Below are 21,006 nucleotides of genomic sequence, written 5' to 3'. Positions count from 1 at the left end.
GCTCACCGATGAATGGAAGGATCTATCAGCAGGGAAACCAGTGTCCCGGAAATCGCCGCTACGTTGGTTCCACCCCTACATATCGTCTGAGGGATTGATGCGGCTCGGTGGACGATTAGGTCACTCTGCGGAACCTGAGGACTTCAAACATCCAATCGTCCTACCTAAGGGTCATCGTTTCACTCACTTGCTTGTGACACACTACCACATTCGACTACTTCACGCCGGACCACAGTTGCTGTTAAGCACCATTCGGCAGAAATTCTGGCCATTAGGAGGGAGAAACATCGCTCGACAGGTTGTCCAGCGTTGCTACCGGTGCTTCCGAGCAAAGCCGTCTGCGGTGAAGCAATTCATGGGAGAATTACCTAAGGAAAGAGTAACGGTATCCCGCCCATTCTCCCGAACGGGCATAGACTTCTTCGGGCCACTTTACGTTAGGCCAGGTCCCAGACGAACGGCGGTAAAGGCTTATGGAGCCATTTTTATATGTCTGTCGACCAAGGCAATTCATATCGAGCTGGTCTCAGACTTGTCGACAGATCGGTTCATCCAGGCGTTAAGGTGGTTTGTGGCGAGGCGGGGAAGATGCGCTGATATATTTTCGGATAATGGCACCAATTTCGTCGGTGCCCGAAATCGACTGCAAGATTTGCTTCGTCTGCTGAAGGATAAGGACCATAAGGAGAAGGTGAACAACTACTGTCTTGACGAAGGCATACGCTGGCACTTTAGTCCTCCAAGTGGCCCGCATTTCGGTGGACTTTGGGAGGCTGCAGTGCGTTCCACCAAATTCCACCTCCAAAGAGTCATTGGAGACAACCCGGTTTAAATCGAAGATATGACTACGCTGTTAGTTCAGATTGAGGGATGCCTAAACTCCAGACCCATCACCACGCTCTCAGAGAGCCCTGAAGATCTCGAACCTCTCACACCGGCGCATTTTCTTGTGGGAGGGTCACTACAAGCACTCCCGGAGATTGATGTTACCACAATTCCTACCAATCGACTCACTCAATTCGAACTAGTCCAACAGAAGGTCCAAAATTTTTGGAAACGGTGGAGACAGGAGTATTTGAGCCAGCTCCAAGGGCGGAACAGACGTTGGCGGCCCCCGGTTGAAATTGAAGTGGGCAGAATGGTGGTGATATGTGACGATAATCTACCCCCTATGCGCTGGAAGCTCGGCCGAATCGAGCAAATCCATCCCAGAGCAGATGGCGTAGTCCACGTAGTAACTCTGCGGACAGCTACTGGGGAGCTCAAACGACCAGTGGAAAAGGTTTGCCTTCTACCGGAACCGATCAGGGAGCACGAATTCTACTCCCATTTTCAAAATTAAGTTTACCCTGTCCAATCCCTATCCACATCCTATCCCAGCCAAAGAGGAGTTCTCTTTTCTCTTTCAGAAATTCGGACAATTTCAGGGTGGGTGAGAATGTTTGGGCTCACCCCCTGCACACACCAGTGGATCGATCTACGACTGTCCATCCAAACGAGTCAGCCAGACGATATTACGCAACCGTATTATTCGTGTCGATCCACTGCTGGAGGAACAATAGATCTTCTCATCGTTCACTACGGCTGATGGATGGATGGAGGGATAGACGATCGATACCATTTGCGGACTACATAGGTATAGGATCGAGCAGGCCAGTCCGCGCTGCTGTCTCTATCGCTCTACAGCGTCGACGAAAGATACCTGCGGCGTGCTGGAGCAGTAGATACTCGGAGTAGGTAATAACAACCGATGGGCAGCGGTCAGTCGGAGTGCTCTTGCACTTACCAGCCGATCGTTGTCCTCTCATCGATGACGTCATTGTGATCGATCATCAGAGCACGGTGGATGGATGGCTTGCTCTGATGAACGATCTCATGAACAGTCCACTTAAAATCATCCAACGGTTCGGTCGAAATTATTATTTACACCCGGTTTGATACTCTTGAAAATTAAGTTAGTTTAGTAGTTAAGATACGTTAATATAGTGGAATTTGAGAACACTGGAGTTTTCATACGCGTATATTCGAAGCTACTACCCTGTGTCCCCTCCTGGTCGATTGTGAAGTGCTGGTTTGGAAGAGCCAAGTTCGGTGGTGTTTGCTGGACAGTGCGGTGCGGAGACAATTGGTGTTACCATTGCTGTGGTTGAATCACGTTCTTCTATCGGCGGTGCTTGCGTCCGTGACAGCAAAATTATTATCGGCTTCTGGAACCTAGGTGAGATTGAGGAGCTATCTTACCGATATCGAAGGTGGGTTCTGGAGACGACACTTTCAGTTCAACAGGTTTAAAAAAAACTCCCTATGACGAAGAGGACAAAACTGCCGAAAATGCGTAAGTTTCCCTATTTCATTTTGATAATTTCCAAAATTCTCAAAAGGCGAAGCAATCAATTTTATTCCGATGATAAATTTGACCCCAGTTTACGGTACATACATCTAAATCACATTTTCCCGCAGGTTTTGCACGCCCCAGAGCATCGGCGGTGAAATGCAATTCCATTCGATTTAATTTTGAATGCTTGTTCTCTCTTCCACCCTGAGTACAGTACAACTATGCAGCGACCGCAGTTCCTCAGTATCACTACGCGCACTATCCGCAGACGATCCAGACGATCTACCAGCATCATCATCCTCAACAGGCCCCGGCAGCCACGGCAACAATCATCACAAACGCAGCCGGCCACCAACTCCAGTATGTGCACCATCATCCCCAGCAGCATCAACAGGCGGCCACGATCTACACGGCCCACCAGCCGGCTGCCGCTGTCCATTACACGCTGACTCAACCGGCGACGCTGCAGCACCATTATCAGCCCCAATCGGCGGTGGTGGGCCAACAGGCTGCCCAGGCTGGAACCATCCACTACCACCACCACCCGCAGCAACAGCAGGCCCAGCAGACGACCTTCGTGGGGGTGCAGCCCTCGGTTCCGGTCGTCCATCAGGCACCGATAGCCGCCATCAATCAGGTGCACCAGGCCAATCAGGTGATTGCGACCCAGGCACAACTGGTCAAGGTGAGAATCACGAGCTGGTGTTCCATGTGGAAGGGGTAGCAGAATGACGGGATTCTTTCATGGAATTGCTTCCATTCTTGATACGTTTGCGTTTCGCAGCAGTTTTTTGTCATTTTTTGAAACTTCCCTGAAAATCTCTGAAATCTTCCTACAATGCTTCTGAAGCTACTGAAACTCACTAAAGTTACCTAAAAGCCCCTGAAACGTTATGAAGTTTCCTGTAATTACCTTGAAAACCCCTGAAACCCCGAAAATACTCTGACCTCATGCCCCCTGTAAACCCTATGAAACTCCATGAAGTCTTCCTGAAACATTTTGAAACTCTTCACAAATTCCCTAAAATCTCCCGAACGTCCCGTGAAAACGCTTGCAACTGTCTAACATCTTTGTGATATCCCCTGAATTCCTTTAAAACTACTTGTAGCTCACCTTAAATACTCATGAATCCTTTTAACGCACCTCTTGAATATCCTGAAATCCTTTGAAACATCCTGATATTTCTTGAAACCATAAAAATCTCCCTGAAGCCATTGGAATCTTCTGAACCCCTGCCGAGCTGCTCTTTCTATGAATCTAAACACTAGGGCATCAAAAAGACAGACCTTCATTTTACCACTTCCGCATGGAACTCCAAAATCCAATATCACCGGCTGGCTGACTGCGTGCGTGCGTACAAGCGCAAAAACTCACGCACAACCGTACAGCGACTAATTCCCATTTCATCGGTAAATATTTATGCGATTCTCCTTATTATTTCCACCACCGCAGTACCCGGTGCCGTCGGCTTCACCCATCTACGCGACCAATTCGGTGCAGAACCATCTCTATCAGCAACATTCGGCCAATTACGGTGAGTACCAGTACAGGACCTACTACTAGTTAGTACCGTAGAAGAGATTGCATTGCCATTTTCCAGGATCAAATCGGGGTCGTCGGTGTTTGTCGCTCCATGTGCGTGTGTGTATGTTGTCCACATCATTGTAGTCTGGCTGTTTTCATGTCTGTCCGGCCAACCGGTCAGGGATAAATCGTCCTACATGGTGGTCGGTCATTTCATTTAACCGGGGGGAGTGTCAGGTGTTTCATTCGGGGTCATTCCGTAATGGGTTGTGGTAGCGGCGCACTGAATCACCGATGACAACATGACATATCTAATTTCTATGATCGTTAAATGCCGTTGAAATATGTGATGGAGCTTGTGAGAGAGACTATTAGATCAATGTCGAGGCGGAGACTATCTTTTAGTATATTACTTGGAGAAGTAGGTCGATTTCGGAGATTTTTTTAAGGTGATGGATTAAAAAGTGTTGATTACTAGCAGATAAGAAGATGAGATAAAAAAGATATTCTCTAGATTAAGTGTTTTTTGCTACCTTGCTTGCTATTCAGTCGTGACTTTTTCAAGCTTCATTGGTTTACGCGATTCCTTCTGAAATGCTCTCGATCATGATTTTTCATATCCCTACTCACGAGATTATCTTCCCGGGGTTGGTTTATTTCCAATATTCCTGAAAATTGCAACATCCTCAAATTAGTCCTAAGATTTTTTCCAAGAATGCCTTCTACATTTCATGTGAGACTGCTTCTAGATTTTATCCGGAATTGATCCTGGGGGTTTTCTCAAAATCTTCCTATAAAAAACCATCTCATACTTGCCGGAATTTCACCAGATATTTCGCTTGAAACTTCGAAATATTTCTGGGAATCAAATGGAGATTTCACTAGGATTCATTGAGATTGTTTTTAATATTTTCTTCAGAAATTTCCAGATAATTTCCGAGAGCGAATTTTACCCATTAACGTTCAAATTATGCCACAATCACAGTAGATGTCTGATTTTTTCTGGAGTACCTCGACCCCATGAAAGAAAGTTATTGTTAAATCTACGGTAAAATTTTCGTTTTAACAAACAGTGGGGCATATGCACGTGGAACGTTGGAAAAATATGTTTCTATTTTTTGTGCAGCTACCTTATTTTTATGAGCTATGTAAATCTATTTTAGATGACTGATCATGATGCAAGAAGTAGTTGATATTTTCTTAATAAAAAAATACAGTTTGAAATGTTCCAAAAAGGGTTTACATTAGTAATAACTAAAAAAATCTACTAGAAGTTTATCAATGACTAGTTTTCAACAGTTTTGAGGCATTCCATTCCAATCATTTCTATATATAATGGCTTGATATTCGGCATACTAGTAGTATATACTGCCCATCGTATCCTTCTGGCTTTGGCAACCGCAGCGCGTAGCGTCCACGTGGCTCACCCTCTGCCGCCACACACCGTTATCTTGTACAGTGCCAAGATTATCCTTTAGCACTCGTAATTCGAAAAGTCCAAATGTTTGCAAGTGTTCTTTGAGAATGGTTTATTTTTCATTTTTTAGCGTTCAGCACATCTCATTCTCATCTATCTCAGCTTCTTCCGGAGCTCACAGTAGAAACGATTTCCGCTAATGATGCGTCATTTACAGCTGTGGTTATATAGACCAGAGTCTTTTATGTAGTTCTATTCTTGAGATACACAAGTTCAAAATTTCTATGTGTTGCGGCAAAAATCAGCAATTTTACCCTCGCGCAAACAGTGAGAGTAGTCATATGCTATTAGCTTCACTGTAGGTGATACAAATAAAACGAGTAGGAAGTAGCGATAGTATCAAGTGCGTTGATTACTAGTCGATCACAGTAAGTTTGTTAGAATTTGTAATAAAAGGAAATTAGATCCGGGTTGAACCGAAGCCGATAATTATAATTATTATTGTCAAGTGACTGAAGAATTTTAAGTGTTTTAAAATGAAAAATGAATACTAAAATGGAACAAACTATTCCAGTATTGGCTGATTCAAGCAACCACCAGTATGCTACATCTGCTCAAAGAACTCCAGTAAAATTCTACCTCGGCAACACTATGAATTATTGAAACCGCCTAACGGGCTAACCCAAAACCAACCAGTTCATCATGAGATAACAACTCTGAACGAGCACGAAAAAGAGAGGAGAATGAAAGACGGTGCAGCATGCTTCATTTTCCACGGTATTAGCAAAATTTACTAATCTGTGAATAGACCTTTGAGCATTCAAGTCTTCTAGTCTCTAACCAAATTGCTGGGCGCTAGTTGATCAAATTACATTCAATTTATCCATATACATATATTTTGCATCAGTAGATCGGCACCAGAGGCACGTTCGACCCAAGCGAATGGCTTTGAGATGAGAGTCACACCCGAGTAAAGATAACAAATTGATAGCACATAGCACGTTATCAAAAATCATATTACCATTGAGTTCAAGTTGATAACTAATCATACTATGCTATATTTTTTCAACATTATATTTGGTTATAAATTATATGAATAGTTTATATGAAATAAGACGGCTGTTTGATACCTAGCTGGTTTTGTTATCAATCAGTAGCCATGCAGTTTTATTTTATCGTAAAAACTACTTTACCAATATTAGTTCAGAATTTTTAGAGCCCACGTGCGTCACCTAGCGGACAAACCTACAATCAACTAGTTCACTATCAGATAGCTCTTGATATACCGATCGACCTTGGCGAAGTCAAAATTCTTCTGTGTAATCGGATTCTCGAGATACAGAAGTTCAATAGCTTGTGATGTCCTGATTTACCTTAACGAAGACAAAATTTGTCTATGTAGTCTGATTATCAAGATACAGAAGTTCAGATTTTTTAGGGCTCACTAACACCACCTAGCAGATTTATCTTAAACCAACTAGTGCACTATCGGGTAGCCCTTGATGTCCTAATCGACCTTGCCGAAGACGAAATTCTTCTAAGTAGTCTGATTCTCGAGATACAGAAGTCCAGAACTTTTAGAGCCCACTTGCGCCACCTAGCGAACAAATCTACAATCAACTAGTTCATTATCGGATAGCTGTTAATGTCCTGATAAACCTTACCGAAGACGAAGTTTTTCTATGTAGTCGGATTCTCGAGATACAGAGGTTTAATTTCTTTAGGACTCACTAACGCCGCCTGACGGATAAACCTAGAACCAACTAGTTCACTATTGGATAGCTTTTGATGTCCTGATCAACTTTGTTGAAGACAATTTTTTTCAATGTAGTTGGATTGTCAAGGTACGAGCGCGACGATATTGGCAATGGCTGGCATCTCTGCTGAAGACACCAGTCTTCCAAAATGTTTCATTTCTCCGCAGTTATCGCAAAAGTTACTGATCCATAAATACATCACTGGGCGTGAATGGGTTAACGACAAAAAAAGAGGGATGAAAATCCTGGCATTTTTTTCGGAATAGATAGGTACCTGGATTTACAAGGATCAACTTGTTTTTTTTTTTGAGGAATTCTGAAAAATGAAAACGACTCAGATGAAGATTCTGCAAAAATACCTGGAACAATTCCAAGAAAAAAAAAATATGGAGAAATTCTGTAAAATGGCAGAAATTCCAGGAGAAACTTCTAGAAAATCATAGATGAAGCTCTGGAGGAATACTGTGAATAGATTTGAAAAAAAAGTGAGGGAAAACCTCTAAGAAAAGACGAAGATGGTATTTTAGGAGACATACCGCGAGGAACTCCCAAAGCGATGCCAGGAAAGCCTCTGGAAAAAAATCGAAAGAACTACTGCAAAATCCCCAGCATGAACTTCAAGTGAAACCCAGAGAAAATTGCAGAATAAATTCTTCGAAGGTATCAAGAAGAAATTATAGAAACTTATTGTAGGAAGTGCATACTTGGAGAGATTCCTGAATAAATGCCTTGTTAAATTCTTGAAAAAATCTTTGAAGGAGTTCCTCGAGGAAAAGTTGAAGAGCATTTCAAAGAGAGGCAACAAAAATAAATATATTAAGAAATCCTCGAATATATTTTCGAATTCTTGGAGGACTTCCTGGAGGAATCCTTAAAAAAATACTGAAGGAATCTTTGTAGAATTACTTTGTAGATTACTTAGACATTCTTGCAGGAATTTTTTAAAGTTTTTTTTTGTACAAAAAAAAACAAAAATCTTTGAAAAAACATTTTGAATAATTTCTTACGATATCTTTACAAAAACTTTGGAAAAATCCCCGTGAAACATTTGGAAGAGTTCTTGGAGTTATTATTTGGTATTTGTTGATGGAATTTTGATGAATTTTTTTATTAAAAATTTCCTAAGATATCTTTGAAGGATTTTCTAAGACACGGTTGAAGGAATCCTTTGAGAAAATCCTAACGAAATCCGGATCGGAGGAATTTTAAAGATATTCTTGAAAAAATCTGAAAAAAAAAACTACAATAACCTTGAAAAAAAATTATAAAGATTTTGTTAGGGGGAATTCTTGGAAGGGCGATTGAAACATATTGAAGAGAAATTATAGGAATGCTACAGAAATCTTCGAAGAAATTTGAGTGGAAAACTTGATATGAGCTAAAAATAAAAATAATGAAAATAATACAAGAAAACTCCAACAGAATTCTAGGAGGCTTCTAGAAAGAATGCTGAACAAATCTTTTTTTTTCAATTAGTTCTTTTTTCGTAGGAAATACCCAAAAACTCGTTGAAAAAGTCCTGTTAGAATCCTTGGAGTAATTCCTGAAAAAGTCTTTCAGGAATTCAAAAAAGGAATCCAAGACATACAAATCTTTAAGAAGTTTTCAAGGCATAGTTGTGGAAATTCTTGGAGGAATTAGTTAAGAAATTTTTGTATTAACAAGGCGTTAAAGAAAATTTTGAAAGAACTCCAAGAGGAATCCTTAAATAAATTCCTACTGGAATTATTGGAGAAATTCCAGATGATGTGCTTTGATATAAATTAAAGAATTTGGAAAGAATCTCAATCGTGAAGAAATACTCTGACAAATTTCTTAAGAAATCCTTGAAAAAATTGGTGAATAAATCCTTGTAGGAATATTTGAATCTAATCCATGGAACAAGTTTTGAAGTTTGGTGGATGCTTTCTAATGAAATTTCTGATTTTTTGAAAGTTTTCGATTCTTTCAGTATTGCTAATTTAGAGAAAACTTTCCGTTTTACGGTAGAACGAAAAGCTACCGCTACTGTCAGACTACTGATTTTCACTAAGGTATCATAGATCTACCCTAGCGATACCTTGAATAACCTTGGATACGACGCCGATGATCATTGTTTGTTGTTGGTTTTCACTTTGCAAGCATGTCTGCAGTAGGACTTAGACAGTGCGGTAGAACTTTTTTTTTACAAATCCACAATATTTTAAGCTGCCAAAGCGATTATTGCATCGACATTCCGACATTTCGATGTTTTGAAGTAAATTTCGTCTTCTTGAAGCCTCTAAATCCTTGAAGAAGACGAAATATTCGCCGAAACGTCGTAATGTCGATGCAGTCTCCGTTTAAGCTGCGTGGGCTTTATGGCCATGCGGTTAGAGGCATCAGTCGTCAGGCCGTTTTGTTGGCCTCAGAGTGAGGGTTCGATTCCCGTTCTGGTTGGTGGAAACTTTTCGTTAAACGGAAAATTTTCCACTGGACCACCGCCGACTGGATGTTTCGTGTGTAATCCGTTGTCTCATGTTAGTGATTGTTCAGTCTGTACAACCTCTGGTTGAAGACCGTATAGACTGAAAGAGCCGAAAACTTTCTATAAATTTTGAAGAATGACTTGGAGGAATGCCTTTATAAATACTTGGAGAGATCCTTGAAGGAAAGAAACCTCGGAAAAATTCCTGGAGCAATCCTTGGAGACTCAAATTAATGAAATTCTTAGTGAAGCAATTTCTTAAAGGCTTGATCAATTTTTGATAGAATTATTGGAAAATCACTACTGAAATATTTGGAGAATCCACTAATAGAATTCTTGGAGGAAATTATGAAGAATTCCTTAACCCTTCAGCGCGCGCGCTGTTGTAAAAAGTACAACACTACCAAAAAACCTCGCTTTTCGTATACAGCGCGAGCGCGGTGCAGTTTCGGTTGCTTGAAGGCGCGCGTCCTGGAAGGTTAAAAATACCCAAAGGTATTTCTAGAAGAATTCCTATAGAGATTCTTAGAAGAACTGTTGTAAGAATCTTACAGTACTTTTCCCTCAGCATCTCATTTTCAAAATGCTGGCATTTTGTCAATTTCCATCAAATTTACTTGAAGTTACCCTCAATCGATCATAAATTGGTGCAAGTTTATCACACCCAAGTGGCCATGCAATGTCCGGAACCATTCCGGAGATATTCCGGAAAGTACTGGGGTTAGGGGGGTGCAGAAATGGCTAAAAGTGATTATTTCGTGTGTTATTGTGTTTGAATCATCGATTTTCAGCGGATTTTTTATTGCGAACAATGGAACACAACTTCGATAAACAGGTTTGAATAAGCAGGCCCATCCGGATCACCTTGACAGGTTCCAAGGGGCGTCTTTGGAGACATTTCTTGTTTTCATCCAAAACATGTCGTGCGACATATCAAACTTCATGATTTCGAATGACTGAGTCAGAAACGAAACCCTGAAGTCTGTATCAACTAATATCGCCACCCTGGAACATCTAGCACAGGTTCCACGGGGGTGTCTTCGAGGACATTTCTGGTTTGCAGCCAAAACATGCCATGCGACGTATTTCGAATGAATTTCAAATGAATGGGTTAGAAAAAATTGACTGAAATATGTATCCACTGACGTGGCCGCTCCGGAACACTTGGAATAGGTTCCGCGGAGGCCTCTGTGACAAAATAACACACGAAAAAATCATTGTTAGTCATTTGGCAGAACAGACCCCTCCCCCAGTACAATCCGGAATATCTCCGGAATGGTTCCGCATAATACAGGGCCGCTTGAGCGTAATAAACCATCACCAATTTATGATCGTTTGAGGGCGACTTCAAAAAAAATCGGATGAAAATTGACGAAATGTGAGCATTTAAAAAATGAGTTGTAGGGGGTTGCGTGAAGATTAAAGACAGACAATAACGTTAGCCGTGAAATACGAAGGCGGATAATCAGGGAAAGTCGGGTCTAATAAGAGCTCCGCAAGAACCTGCGGTCGAAAAAGATACACTCGTACCATATGCAATGCTCCATGTACAAGACGTTGCACAGATAAGACCGTTGGTTCTTTATGGGTACGAGACTTGGGCTTTGCTCGAGGAGGACATGTCAGTACTCGAGTGTTAGAGCGTTGTGTGACCATTTGTGCAGCAGAGCGGTGAGTGGAGGCGAAGGATGAACCACGAGCTCGCAACACCTAGCATCCGGAACCTGAAAAAAGCTGGAAGGACACGATGGGCAGGTCATATTGTGAGAATGTCGGACAACAACCCTGCAACTAGTATTTGCAAAAGATTCGGACGACACTAGAAGACTTGGAGGGCGTGCAAGGAGGGCGAACCATGTGGAGAGAGGTCTGGTGAGCGTTGGTTGAGTCCGAAGATGAAGATTGACAGTCTTGAGACATGTATTACGGGGAAATATTATTGATTCAGTTTTAACTTATTCGCGGAAGTCCTTAGATTACCTAAAGCATCTTTGGAAATTAGCTCTCTATTAATGGACCTGTACGATGTTGCAGTGTATCGTTACTCTTTGAAATGTAAGGTAACAAGAAGTGATTGTTCTGGCCTTGATTGGGGGAAGTTCTTGGATGTCCCAGAATTACTTCGGAAGCAGTTGTTTATAAAACCATGCGCCATGGTTTTGTTAGATGTTAGACCGCATTAGTAATGTAACAGCAATCCATTGATTACGCTTGTAGATTATTATTATTATTTTTCTTTATTATCGAGATTTTCAGCCCTCGGCTGGTTCATCTCGACGCTTGTAGATCTTCAGGTGTTAACTAACGGAAGTTTTTGGATAACCTAGATTATTTTTCGAAATTAGTTCATTGCAGAACAATACTTCATGAACCTGTAGGATGTTGCACCGTATTAATAATGACATAACATTCCTTTGATTATGCTTGTGGTGCAGACCTTAAGCTTACGCGGAAGATCTTGGATGACCTAGGAAATCTTGGGAAACTAGTTCCCTACAGAACCATGCTCCATGCACCGATCCAACAGGTAACAACAATCCATTAATTGCGCTTGTAGGTCTTGTCAGGCCTATTCGCGGAAGTTCTTGGAGGACCTACAACATATTTCAAAGCTACTTCTCTACAGAGCTTTAATCCATGAACCTGTAACGATGTTACACCACATCAGTAATGTATCAACAATTCATTGATTTCGATAGACCTAGAACATTTTTGGAAACTAGTTCTTCACAGAACAAAGCTCAATGGACCTGCAGGATTTTGCACAATATCAGTAATTTAACAACAATCTATTGATTACGCTAGTAGATCTTAAGGCGAAACTGGAAGCATTTCCTGAGCTAGTAATTAGGGGTTACCAGTAAAACTCAAGCTCAAGCTTTTTATATGTTTTGTGCTAGCTTTTGGCGAAACTTCTGAGTCAATCCAGAAAACCATTCAAAATCTTTCCACGTTTTTTGAGTTTTCATGAAATTTTTCTGAAGTTTCTCAAAAAAAAATCTTAAACATTTCCTATGAATTTTCTGTATTAATATTTCATAATCATTTCATCCTGCGACGGTTTTGGAAAAACAACTGTTAGAATCCCTGAGTCCTGGCGAATTATGTGAAGCAGTTCTTAGAAATCTGTTAAGACATCTAAATTAGATACTGAAGAAGTTCCTGAAATGATCCTAGAATCGTCCCTACCTTTATGATTGAATACTCAAGTTTACTTGTAATCTGTTGAATAACTAGTTCTGTAATATTTATGTAATTGTTCAAACTTATAATTTTAAACGCCCATCCTTGAGCACCCCTTATTGTTCGTTCAGATCACCCAAATGGCGCCCACCATCATCAAACATGCAGTTTGCAGCACCCAATATTCGTCCGTCATCAGCATCTGTGTCGTATATGTATGGTGAAAGTATTGCACCAGAAAGTTGATCATCCACTATAATGTCGCGCTTTTCCGCTTCTTCCACCAATGCTTGTTAACAGGTGATCCAGACACTCTGACCAATTTTGGCACAAACACGGATGATCCCAATGGAAACGATATCAACGGGTACAAGTTTGGAAATGGAATCAAGCCTTACAACAGAAAAACCGATATCAAGCCAATTTTTGAGAACGGAAACGATGGTTATGGAGATCGCCCTCAGCTAGAAACGGAAGAGCCATGCGATGATGAATTCAAGCCGGACAAGAAACAGAGTTCGTTTAACCGGAATCTGTACAATCTTTGGCGAACGTACGAAGTGGCCAGCGCTTTGCTCAAAGCTTCTAATGACCAGAAAGCTAAGGAGGATGCTAAGAAAAAGAACAAGAAGACTGACGACGATAATGGAGATCGGATTCAGTTGATTCATCCACCCACGGAGGGTGACAAGAAACTGAAACCTTCGAAGGGAAAGTCGAACGAGAGGAAATATCACTATCACTATGATCATGATCACGATCATTACCATCATTATGATCATTTTGATGATGGAAAGGACTACGGAAAGCACTCGTATCGACGCAATTTAGATTAGAAGAAAGCGGTAGGAAATTTTTTAATGGAAATGTTTGTTGATTGCACGGCAACTTATCTTTACTATTTTGCACATAGATAAACTCAGCGAAGTAAACTACCGATATTCATCAAAATACCTTATGAGATTTAGCCATAGCTGTAAAGTATGGATGCCATAAGAATACCTTATGAAAATTGAACATGCTTATTATGACCTAATTACTTAAGGTAAACTTATAAAAAGAGCAGAAAAATCACAAAATGATGCAGACTGGAATCGATCCATGAATGTCGAGATCACTGAGCTCGTGCCCAACCCACGTGGCTATCGAAGCTTGAGAATATCGTGTTGCTAAATGTGTATAAAAGCCAAACTGTGAGTCGATTCTGCGCCATAGACGGACCTTATGATAATCTTAGGTTTATTTGCCTGAGTGTAGGAATAATGTCGATGATATATCAATCCTTCACACCAATTATTTGTATCCCAGTACATAACGTTCTTGTTTCACGTTGACATGCACTACATAGGAGAGAATCGGGTCAGACCTGTCCGTTTTCACGTCGTGTTTATTGGTGTGTTTTAATTTTCCCTTCACCTCTTTTTCCAAACGCGTGCGCCTATTTAATTTGAACTTTTTGTCGATCACCGTCGAAAATTGGTGAGTTCGTTTCATCATATTAGTTTATGGTGAACACTTCACAAATTGTTTTTCACGTATACTAAGGAATGTGTGCAAAACATATGGTTTGATTGTGAAATAATCTTCTTCTTGGCACAACGTCCCACTGAGACAAAGACTACTTCTTAGCAGTATCCTATGAGCACTTCCATAGTTATTTACTGAAACCATCCTCTGCCAAAGACCATTTTAAGTGCGGCAAGTACAACGTACAAGTATACTCTATGGGAATCGAACTCGTATGACCGTTGTCTTATTCATTTGCTCCTATACACTGCTCCTAGCAGTGGCCTAGCTAGGAATTTGGTGGTCTGCTGCGGAAGAAAATGTTTGGGTTCCCATGAATATTACAAATGTACATATTTTACAATGATAAATCTATACCTTTACCTCACAAATAATCACGCTGTTGTATTTTCTACAAAACTTTAAAAAAAATCTCGCTTTTTGTACGCAGCATTACCGTGATGCTGGCAGTGGTAGCCAACTGACTGACGGAAGGTTAAAAATTATTTTCTGTTTTTTTTTTAAATTTCTTCAGGCAAGGTTACTGATAAACGAAAATTCTCGCGAAAGCCAAACAATTAATTTCAGTGTGTATCGTCCCAAATGTTCATCATAGAAACAACAACTCGTTCATTTACTCACAAAGGCGTGAATGAACTCATCCAGCGTGAGTGTGTTGCCCGCCACCTAACTGGAATGAAAATTGCGAGAGCGCTCTCGAAATACTTTCCATTCAGCTGCGAAAGATAATCTGCTCGAAAATATCGTGCTGATTCTCAGCTTTCATTCCGATTCCTACTCACGGCGATAATATCATCGATTGTGGAATTGGCAGGAGCATGGGGAAGGTTTCATCAGAAGCCCGTTTGTGTGCATTAGGGTTCGGAATTAGTCAGAAATAAACTTACAAATTTGTTTGGTAGATCGAGGAGTGACATGTAAGGGTTCGTTCAAAAATTACATAACGGGGATGAAGGAAGCCTAGCGCGTAACGCACTTCATGCAAAATTTGAAAAATTTGAAAATACAAAAGTTGTTTCGTAGTTGGGGGTTTTGGGGGGCTGAAATTGGGTTTTTAAATTAAGAAAAAATCAATTATTTTTTATTTTTAAACAAAAGAGCACCTTTTTCTGAGCCGCTATGATTTTTTTTTCAGATTTATATGACTTTATTTTGGTACCTAAAATCAATTTCCAAAAGAATTTTTGAAATCACCTTTTGACAGCTGAGCAACTGCTTGACAGCTCCGCTCAGTACAAAATGCGACGAGGGGTGACTCGACAAATCGCTCCCATACAAATTTCAAATTGATTTTTAGAAAGGTTCCCGGGCACCAAAATTGATGAAAATTTGGATTTCGGCTCAGTTTTGCATGCAGATTCAGAATATGGAACTATCTCAACACCACTAAAGAAGCCAATTGTCAAATGTTGCTTTCCTTTCGATTGATTAGCAAATGCGTCATCAACTAACACTCAAGTGCACGAAGATTTTAAATCTCGGAATTGATTAATTGATAAATATCCCGGGAGCGGTTGCATCGTGTACTGAGACACGCATCATGGAAAATGCACGCATGTGGTACACAGCGTGAGCGCGGCGTCGCTGCAGGTAGTCAAAGCCGCGACTGCTCGAGGGACATTTATTGGACGAATGGTGTATCCGGTAAAGCTATTAAATAATTCAAGGATTTACAGAAGATGGATCGCTTGATTCGTAAATGTAACTCTTCCGCTGAGTGACACAACAAAGCAAACAATTTTGTCCAATTACATTATCTCTATCTAAATGGTCAGGATCATGATATGTGATGTATTAAATTTTAGTATGTTTGTACAATTTTTGATTCTTCCCTTCTCCCTCAGAGAAGCATGTTCTTTAACTATGTAATACATATACGGTCCGACCCATAATCGTAGAGGGAGTCCACGCTTCCTAAAACTACATCTTTTTTACTCTTCAAGCAAACATTGCAGAAAACACCATCCCTTGTGCTCTTACCAGTGCATTTTGTATTACACAAGTTTAACTTGTAATACGAGAACGACCAATCCACGCTCGATGAAATGACCTTGCCAAAGGCACACACCTTCCGGTTCATCAGTTAGGTTTAAAATACCGTTAGAGTTGCTTACCAAGCTCATATTACTGTAGCGCAAAATATGTGTCTCAAATATGTAAATGCATCAAGGTATAAAAATGTGCATCTTTAGTGAGCATTATTCAAAGACACGGTATCGATACCGCGCTGCTTTTCCTTTGAATTGGCACTCGTGGTGATAAATTATTATCAATCGCAGTGAAAATTATCACCCGCGATAATAACTGCTCCAGTTTTCGCTTCCTTCGAATCGTTCACTTTCTAGCAGCGGTGCGAGAGTTATGATCGATGAATGAACACCACTTGGAGAGCGTGAGTATATTTGTTTACAAGCGCCACTGCAACCAGAGAGAGTTTTTCTCAGCTAGACAGTGACAGCTGAGTTCATTGCATTAGCGATCAAAATATGCACGGTGAGCTTGGGAATGCTTATCAGCTAAAAAATCATGGTGAGTGCTCTACGATACGATTATTGGTAACCTTGTCTTCAGGATTTCTACAAGGAGTTCCATCAATGAGCGCAAGATATTTTTCTAAGAAGCATGTCGAAAATGTGTCTTTTTTTTAATTTATTTGGGAATTGCACCAAGTAATCTTTTAGCTATCCCTTCAATGATTACTTTATAGTTTTCTTTAAGAAATCTTTCTTGAATTTGTCTTCAAGGATCTTTTTAGTTGTAAATGCAAGGATGACATTCAGAATTTCTCTAAGCACTCTTTTAGGAATTTTTACGGTGTTGTGTCCGTGGATGTTTTCAAGAGTACTTCAGAGTACTATAAAAGATTCTTGCAAGGGCTTCATCGAGTGTTTCTCGAAATATTTGTTCAGGAATATATCAATAATATCTCTAAGGATTCGTCTAGAAGGCCATTCAAAGAATTTCTGGAAAATGTCAGAAACAATACTGCAAGAAAATCACCAATGATTCTTTTGGAACCAGATATTCTTCCAAGAAATTACATCGGCATTCCAGCACAGGAAGAGAAGTCCTAGAATTTGTTCCAGTATTCCTCCGTTTCTTTCAGCAGACCTCCAAATATTCCTGTGATGATTTTCTACGGATGTCAAGTTTTCTCTACAGATTCTTCGATAATTTCTCAATTATTCCCTCACGTTACTCTTTCTGACATTTCTCCAAGAGCTTATCTTGGCATTTCATCAAGCATTCATCACTCATCTTGGCGTTGTTCGATAGTTTTCTCAAGTTTATTTTCCAAGGATTCCTTCAGAAATTAATGCATTGTTTTTTCAAAAAAATCTGCAAGGATTTTCAAGGTGTTTCTCTAAGGTTTTACTAAGAGATTCATGCAAGAATTCGTCTTGGAAATTTTCAAGGAATCCATTGGATAATAACTAAAAAAATCTTCAAGGATTTAAACAGAAGAAAATTCTTAGAGAAACTTCTGTAGGAATTCTTTCGATATCTTTAACATTCATCAACTTTAGAAGTTTCCCCAAGGATTCCTTCAGGAATTTTCGCTAGCATTCCTCTGGGAACTCTAGATATCTTTAGGAATCGCTTCAAGAGATCCTACAGGAATTTTTCAAAGATTTTTTTAAATACTCCTTCAAAAAAATCTCTTGGAAATACATAATCAGAAGATTCTTTCAGAATTTCTTCAACGATCTTGTTAGAATCTCCTGGAAAGGTTTGATCAACCGGATGAAGCATTCCTTGTAGATATATTAAGGACAGACTTGTTAGAATCCCAACATGGTCGCCACAATGGCCGCCTTTGGCACCTACTCACGATTTCGGAAGCACAAATCTCTTCGTAAACAAAATAAGCGCACCTGAGCTTCTCATTTTAAGCTTATTAGAAGTGAGCAAGAACAGAATAATAAAATCCATTGTTGTTTGAAGCTTGCTTCTTGAGATGTGTGCGTCCGAAGTTCTGATGCACTGTTCAAGCGGGATTTCAAGACGTTTGTCCTTAAATAACTTCTCCATGGATTCTAACGAAGATTACTTTTGGGATTTTTCCAGTGATCGCTTTAGGAATTCTTCCATATTTTTATTCAAAGTTCTAAAGATAATCTTTCCAAGAGACCTTTAGAAATTTCCCCCAAACCTTTTTCAGGATTTTTTTCCAGAGATTTTTTAAGTAGTTCATCCAATAAATTCTCTTACAATGTATTCAAAGATTCGTTCAAGATGTCTTCAATTGATTTTAATCCTTCATTCTTAAGGCAAAATTGGAAGCATTTCCTCACTTTTTGGTTATTGATTTTTTTAATCAAATAACAAAGTAATATTTTAAAAATCGGTTTTCGTACACAGTTAGAGGAAGGATCAAGGTATCTCGCGGTTATTTTTTTTTCAGCTGGAAAATGTTTTTCGTTTTTAAGTAAACCATTTTTGAATAAAATTTCAAAAAAATATGGTTTTTGAAAAATTGGAAAAAAATTTACACCTAAAAAAAATCCTTCCTCTAACTGTGTATGAAAACCGATTTTGAAAATATTACTTCGTTATTTAATAAAAAATCAAAAACCAGAAAAATGAGAAAATGCGTCCAGTTTCGCCTTAAACTGATTTTTCCAGGTTTTTTTTCAAATAATTTTGTACAAGAAATCTTTTGGGAATTTTGTAATGCAAGGATTTCTTCATGTATTTATATAATTTCTCCTGCAAGATTTTTCCGAAGATTCTTACACAAATTGTTCCAACTCTGGAGGGATTCCTCCAGAGGATGCATTCAGTGTTTTTGTTAGAAATTAAAAAACAAATTTCCTATAAGCCTTTCAAGGATTCAAGAATTCTTAAAATAAATACCTAAGAAATTCAATTAAAAAGTATAAGAACTCTCACAGAAAGTCCTCCAAGAAATTATATTAGAATATCTTTTATTATTCTTAGGAAATTGTTTGTGTACTTCTATGATAGTATTCTTACTTTTTGCAAAATACTTGGGTCATCCTCTTGAGATTTTCATCGGTCGTTCCATTTAAACTCTTGGATTACTTTTAAATTCTTATGAAATACACTTCATAGAACTTCTGAAGTAATGACAGACAGAATTCCGTAAAGAATTAGCAGAATAAATTTCCAGAAAATTCACCAGAGGATTTTACAGTTGAATTACCGGAGAAGTTTTGAAAAATTGCCACTTAAATTAACAAACGAATTGACTATTTTATTTTTGGCAGATATTATTGCCGAGAAATTTACGAAAGAGCTGCTGAGCCAATTTTTGTAGGAATTGCCGAAATGGTTTTCAAAAAAGCTGTTCAGGAAAACCCCAAAAATAATGTCATAGGAATTTGCGGATCAAATCCAATTAAATAAAATTGCTTAAAAGATTTCCAAAGAATTTGCTGAAAATGCTACGTTGCTAGGCTTTACATAGGGGAGACTGTGGAGACTTGATCCCTTTTTCTTAATTTACCTGAAACTTTGAGAAAAACACAAAACTAGATCCGATTTCCGTATAAAATGGCAGGTAAACATCTATTGCAAGTTTATACACAACAGAAAGCCTTTAAATTATTGTTAAAGTTTTCAAAACTGTGTTTTTATGGAGGCATGTTTTATGATGTATTTTTCAAAAATGGGTGACACTTGATCCCCCTTTGTGAACATGGTTTATTTGAAGGGAAAATAATTCCAGAATCTTCCTATTCATTTTGTTTTCGAGTTTTCTTGTATTTTCGATGAATTTGGAGTGTTTGAAATTGTAAGATTTCCTTAAATTTTTAAGGATATGCCGTATTTTAAAAATGGGGAGACTTGATCCCCATTTTCTTGGTTTGTACTAAGGTTATAATTATCTGACACATTTTATCGATGAATAGACTAGAATTCCAAGTAAATAGAGGCTTCCGAATAGAATTTTATTTTTCACATGTATAATGTGTGTGTAATCCTCGAGGGATCAAGTCTCCCCATGTCACTGTTGTGTATACTAAGCTGAATTAATTAAAATATGTTAACAACCCAAGTAACACACATGTTATATAAAAGGTTCGACAGCGCAAGTTTTGGTTGTATAGAAGTTTATTTTACGTTATTTCAACACAATGTTAGAATTACGTAAAATAAACTTCTATACAACCAAAACTTGCGCTTTCGTAACTCTAATATAACATGTGTGTTGCTTGGGAACAGCCTTATTTGTATAAATAAGTTTGAAAGTATTTTATTCAAACTATGTGCTGTGAAATTTTGACACGATTTGGTTCAATTTTCACAAAGTTATTGAGATTTTTCGGAATCGCCTTAAAGATTTCTGAAGGACTGAAAACAAACCATCAGCCGTTAAAAAATAATGCAATGTACAATCGAAATCACTTGTAGTCAAAACATAGTCGTTTGTCCAGGAGTAGTTTTGGAAAAATTATGCTAGAAGAAAAATATTTTTGATTCCGAGCAAATATGGGGGGAACAAGTCTCCCCAGGGATCAAGTCTCCTCAATCTCCCCTAAACAATAGATGCGTAGTGTGCATAAGATGTCCATTCACATTCCATTCATCCGAAAGAAGTACGGTCTGTGGAAAGTTAACTTTAGAATTTCGAACTGAGCTTGAATCCTGGGTTATCACTGCATCTGCGAGTCTTCTAGTGGTGTAGTGGCAACGCGCCTATCTAGTGAGTAGGAGCCGTGAGTTCGAGTCTCACCGAGAGGACGAGTAACTTTTTCCAACTCCAATTTGTCCATTTCTCACACACACGCCAGTATTTGTAAATTCTAGCTTTTGGAGTTAAGGGAAAAGCTCCGCCAAAGGTATTTAGAA

General features: G+C 39.2%; 1 protein-coding gene across 2 annotated transcripts in view; it reads left to right on the top strand.

Moving 5' to 3' along the window:
• The window catches only part of LOC109401325 (uncharacterized), a 332,029-nt gene that overhangs the window by 277,935 nt on the left and 33,088 nt on the right, over nucleotides 1–21,006 (top strand). The window contains exons 5-7 of one of the 2 annotated variants that reach the window (XR_009998549.1): nucleotides 2,550–3,020; nucleotides 3,789–3,870; nucleotides 12,964–13,508. Coding sequence is in view for 1 of the 2 variants with exons in the window: in XM_062855415.1 (XP_062711399.1) it covers nucleotides 2,550–3,020; nucleotides 3,789–3,870 (553 nt within the window). In the remaining variant the exon portion in view is untranslated. The remainder of the gene's footprint in view (nucleotides 1–2,549; nucleotides 3,021–3,788; nucleotides 3,871–12,963; nucleotides 13,509–21,006) is intronic. The other variant, XM_062855415.1, reaches the window with a different exon arrangement.

The sequence above is a fragment of the Aedes albopictus genome, chromosome 3, assembly GCF_035046485.1.
Source record: "Aedes albopictus strain Foshan chromosome 3, AalbF5, whole genome shotgun sequence".
NCBI classification, from domain to species: Eukaryota; Metazoa; Arthropoda; class Insecta; order Diptera; family Culicidae; genus Aedes; species Aedes albopictus.
The sequence above is the reverse complement of the archived record's forward strand: the minus strand, read 5'-3'. Positions and strand labels throughout refer to the sequence as shown.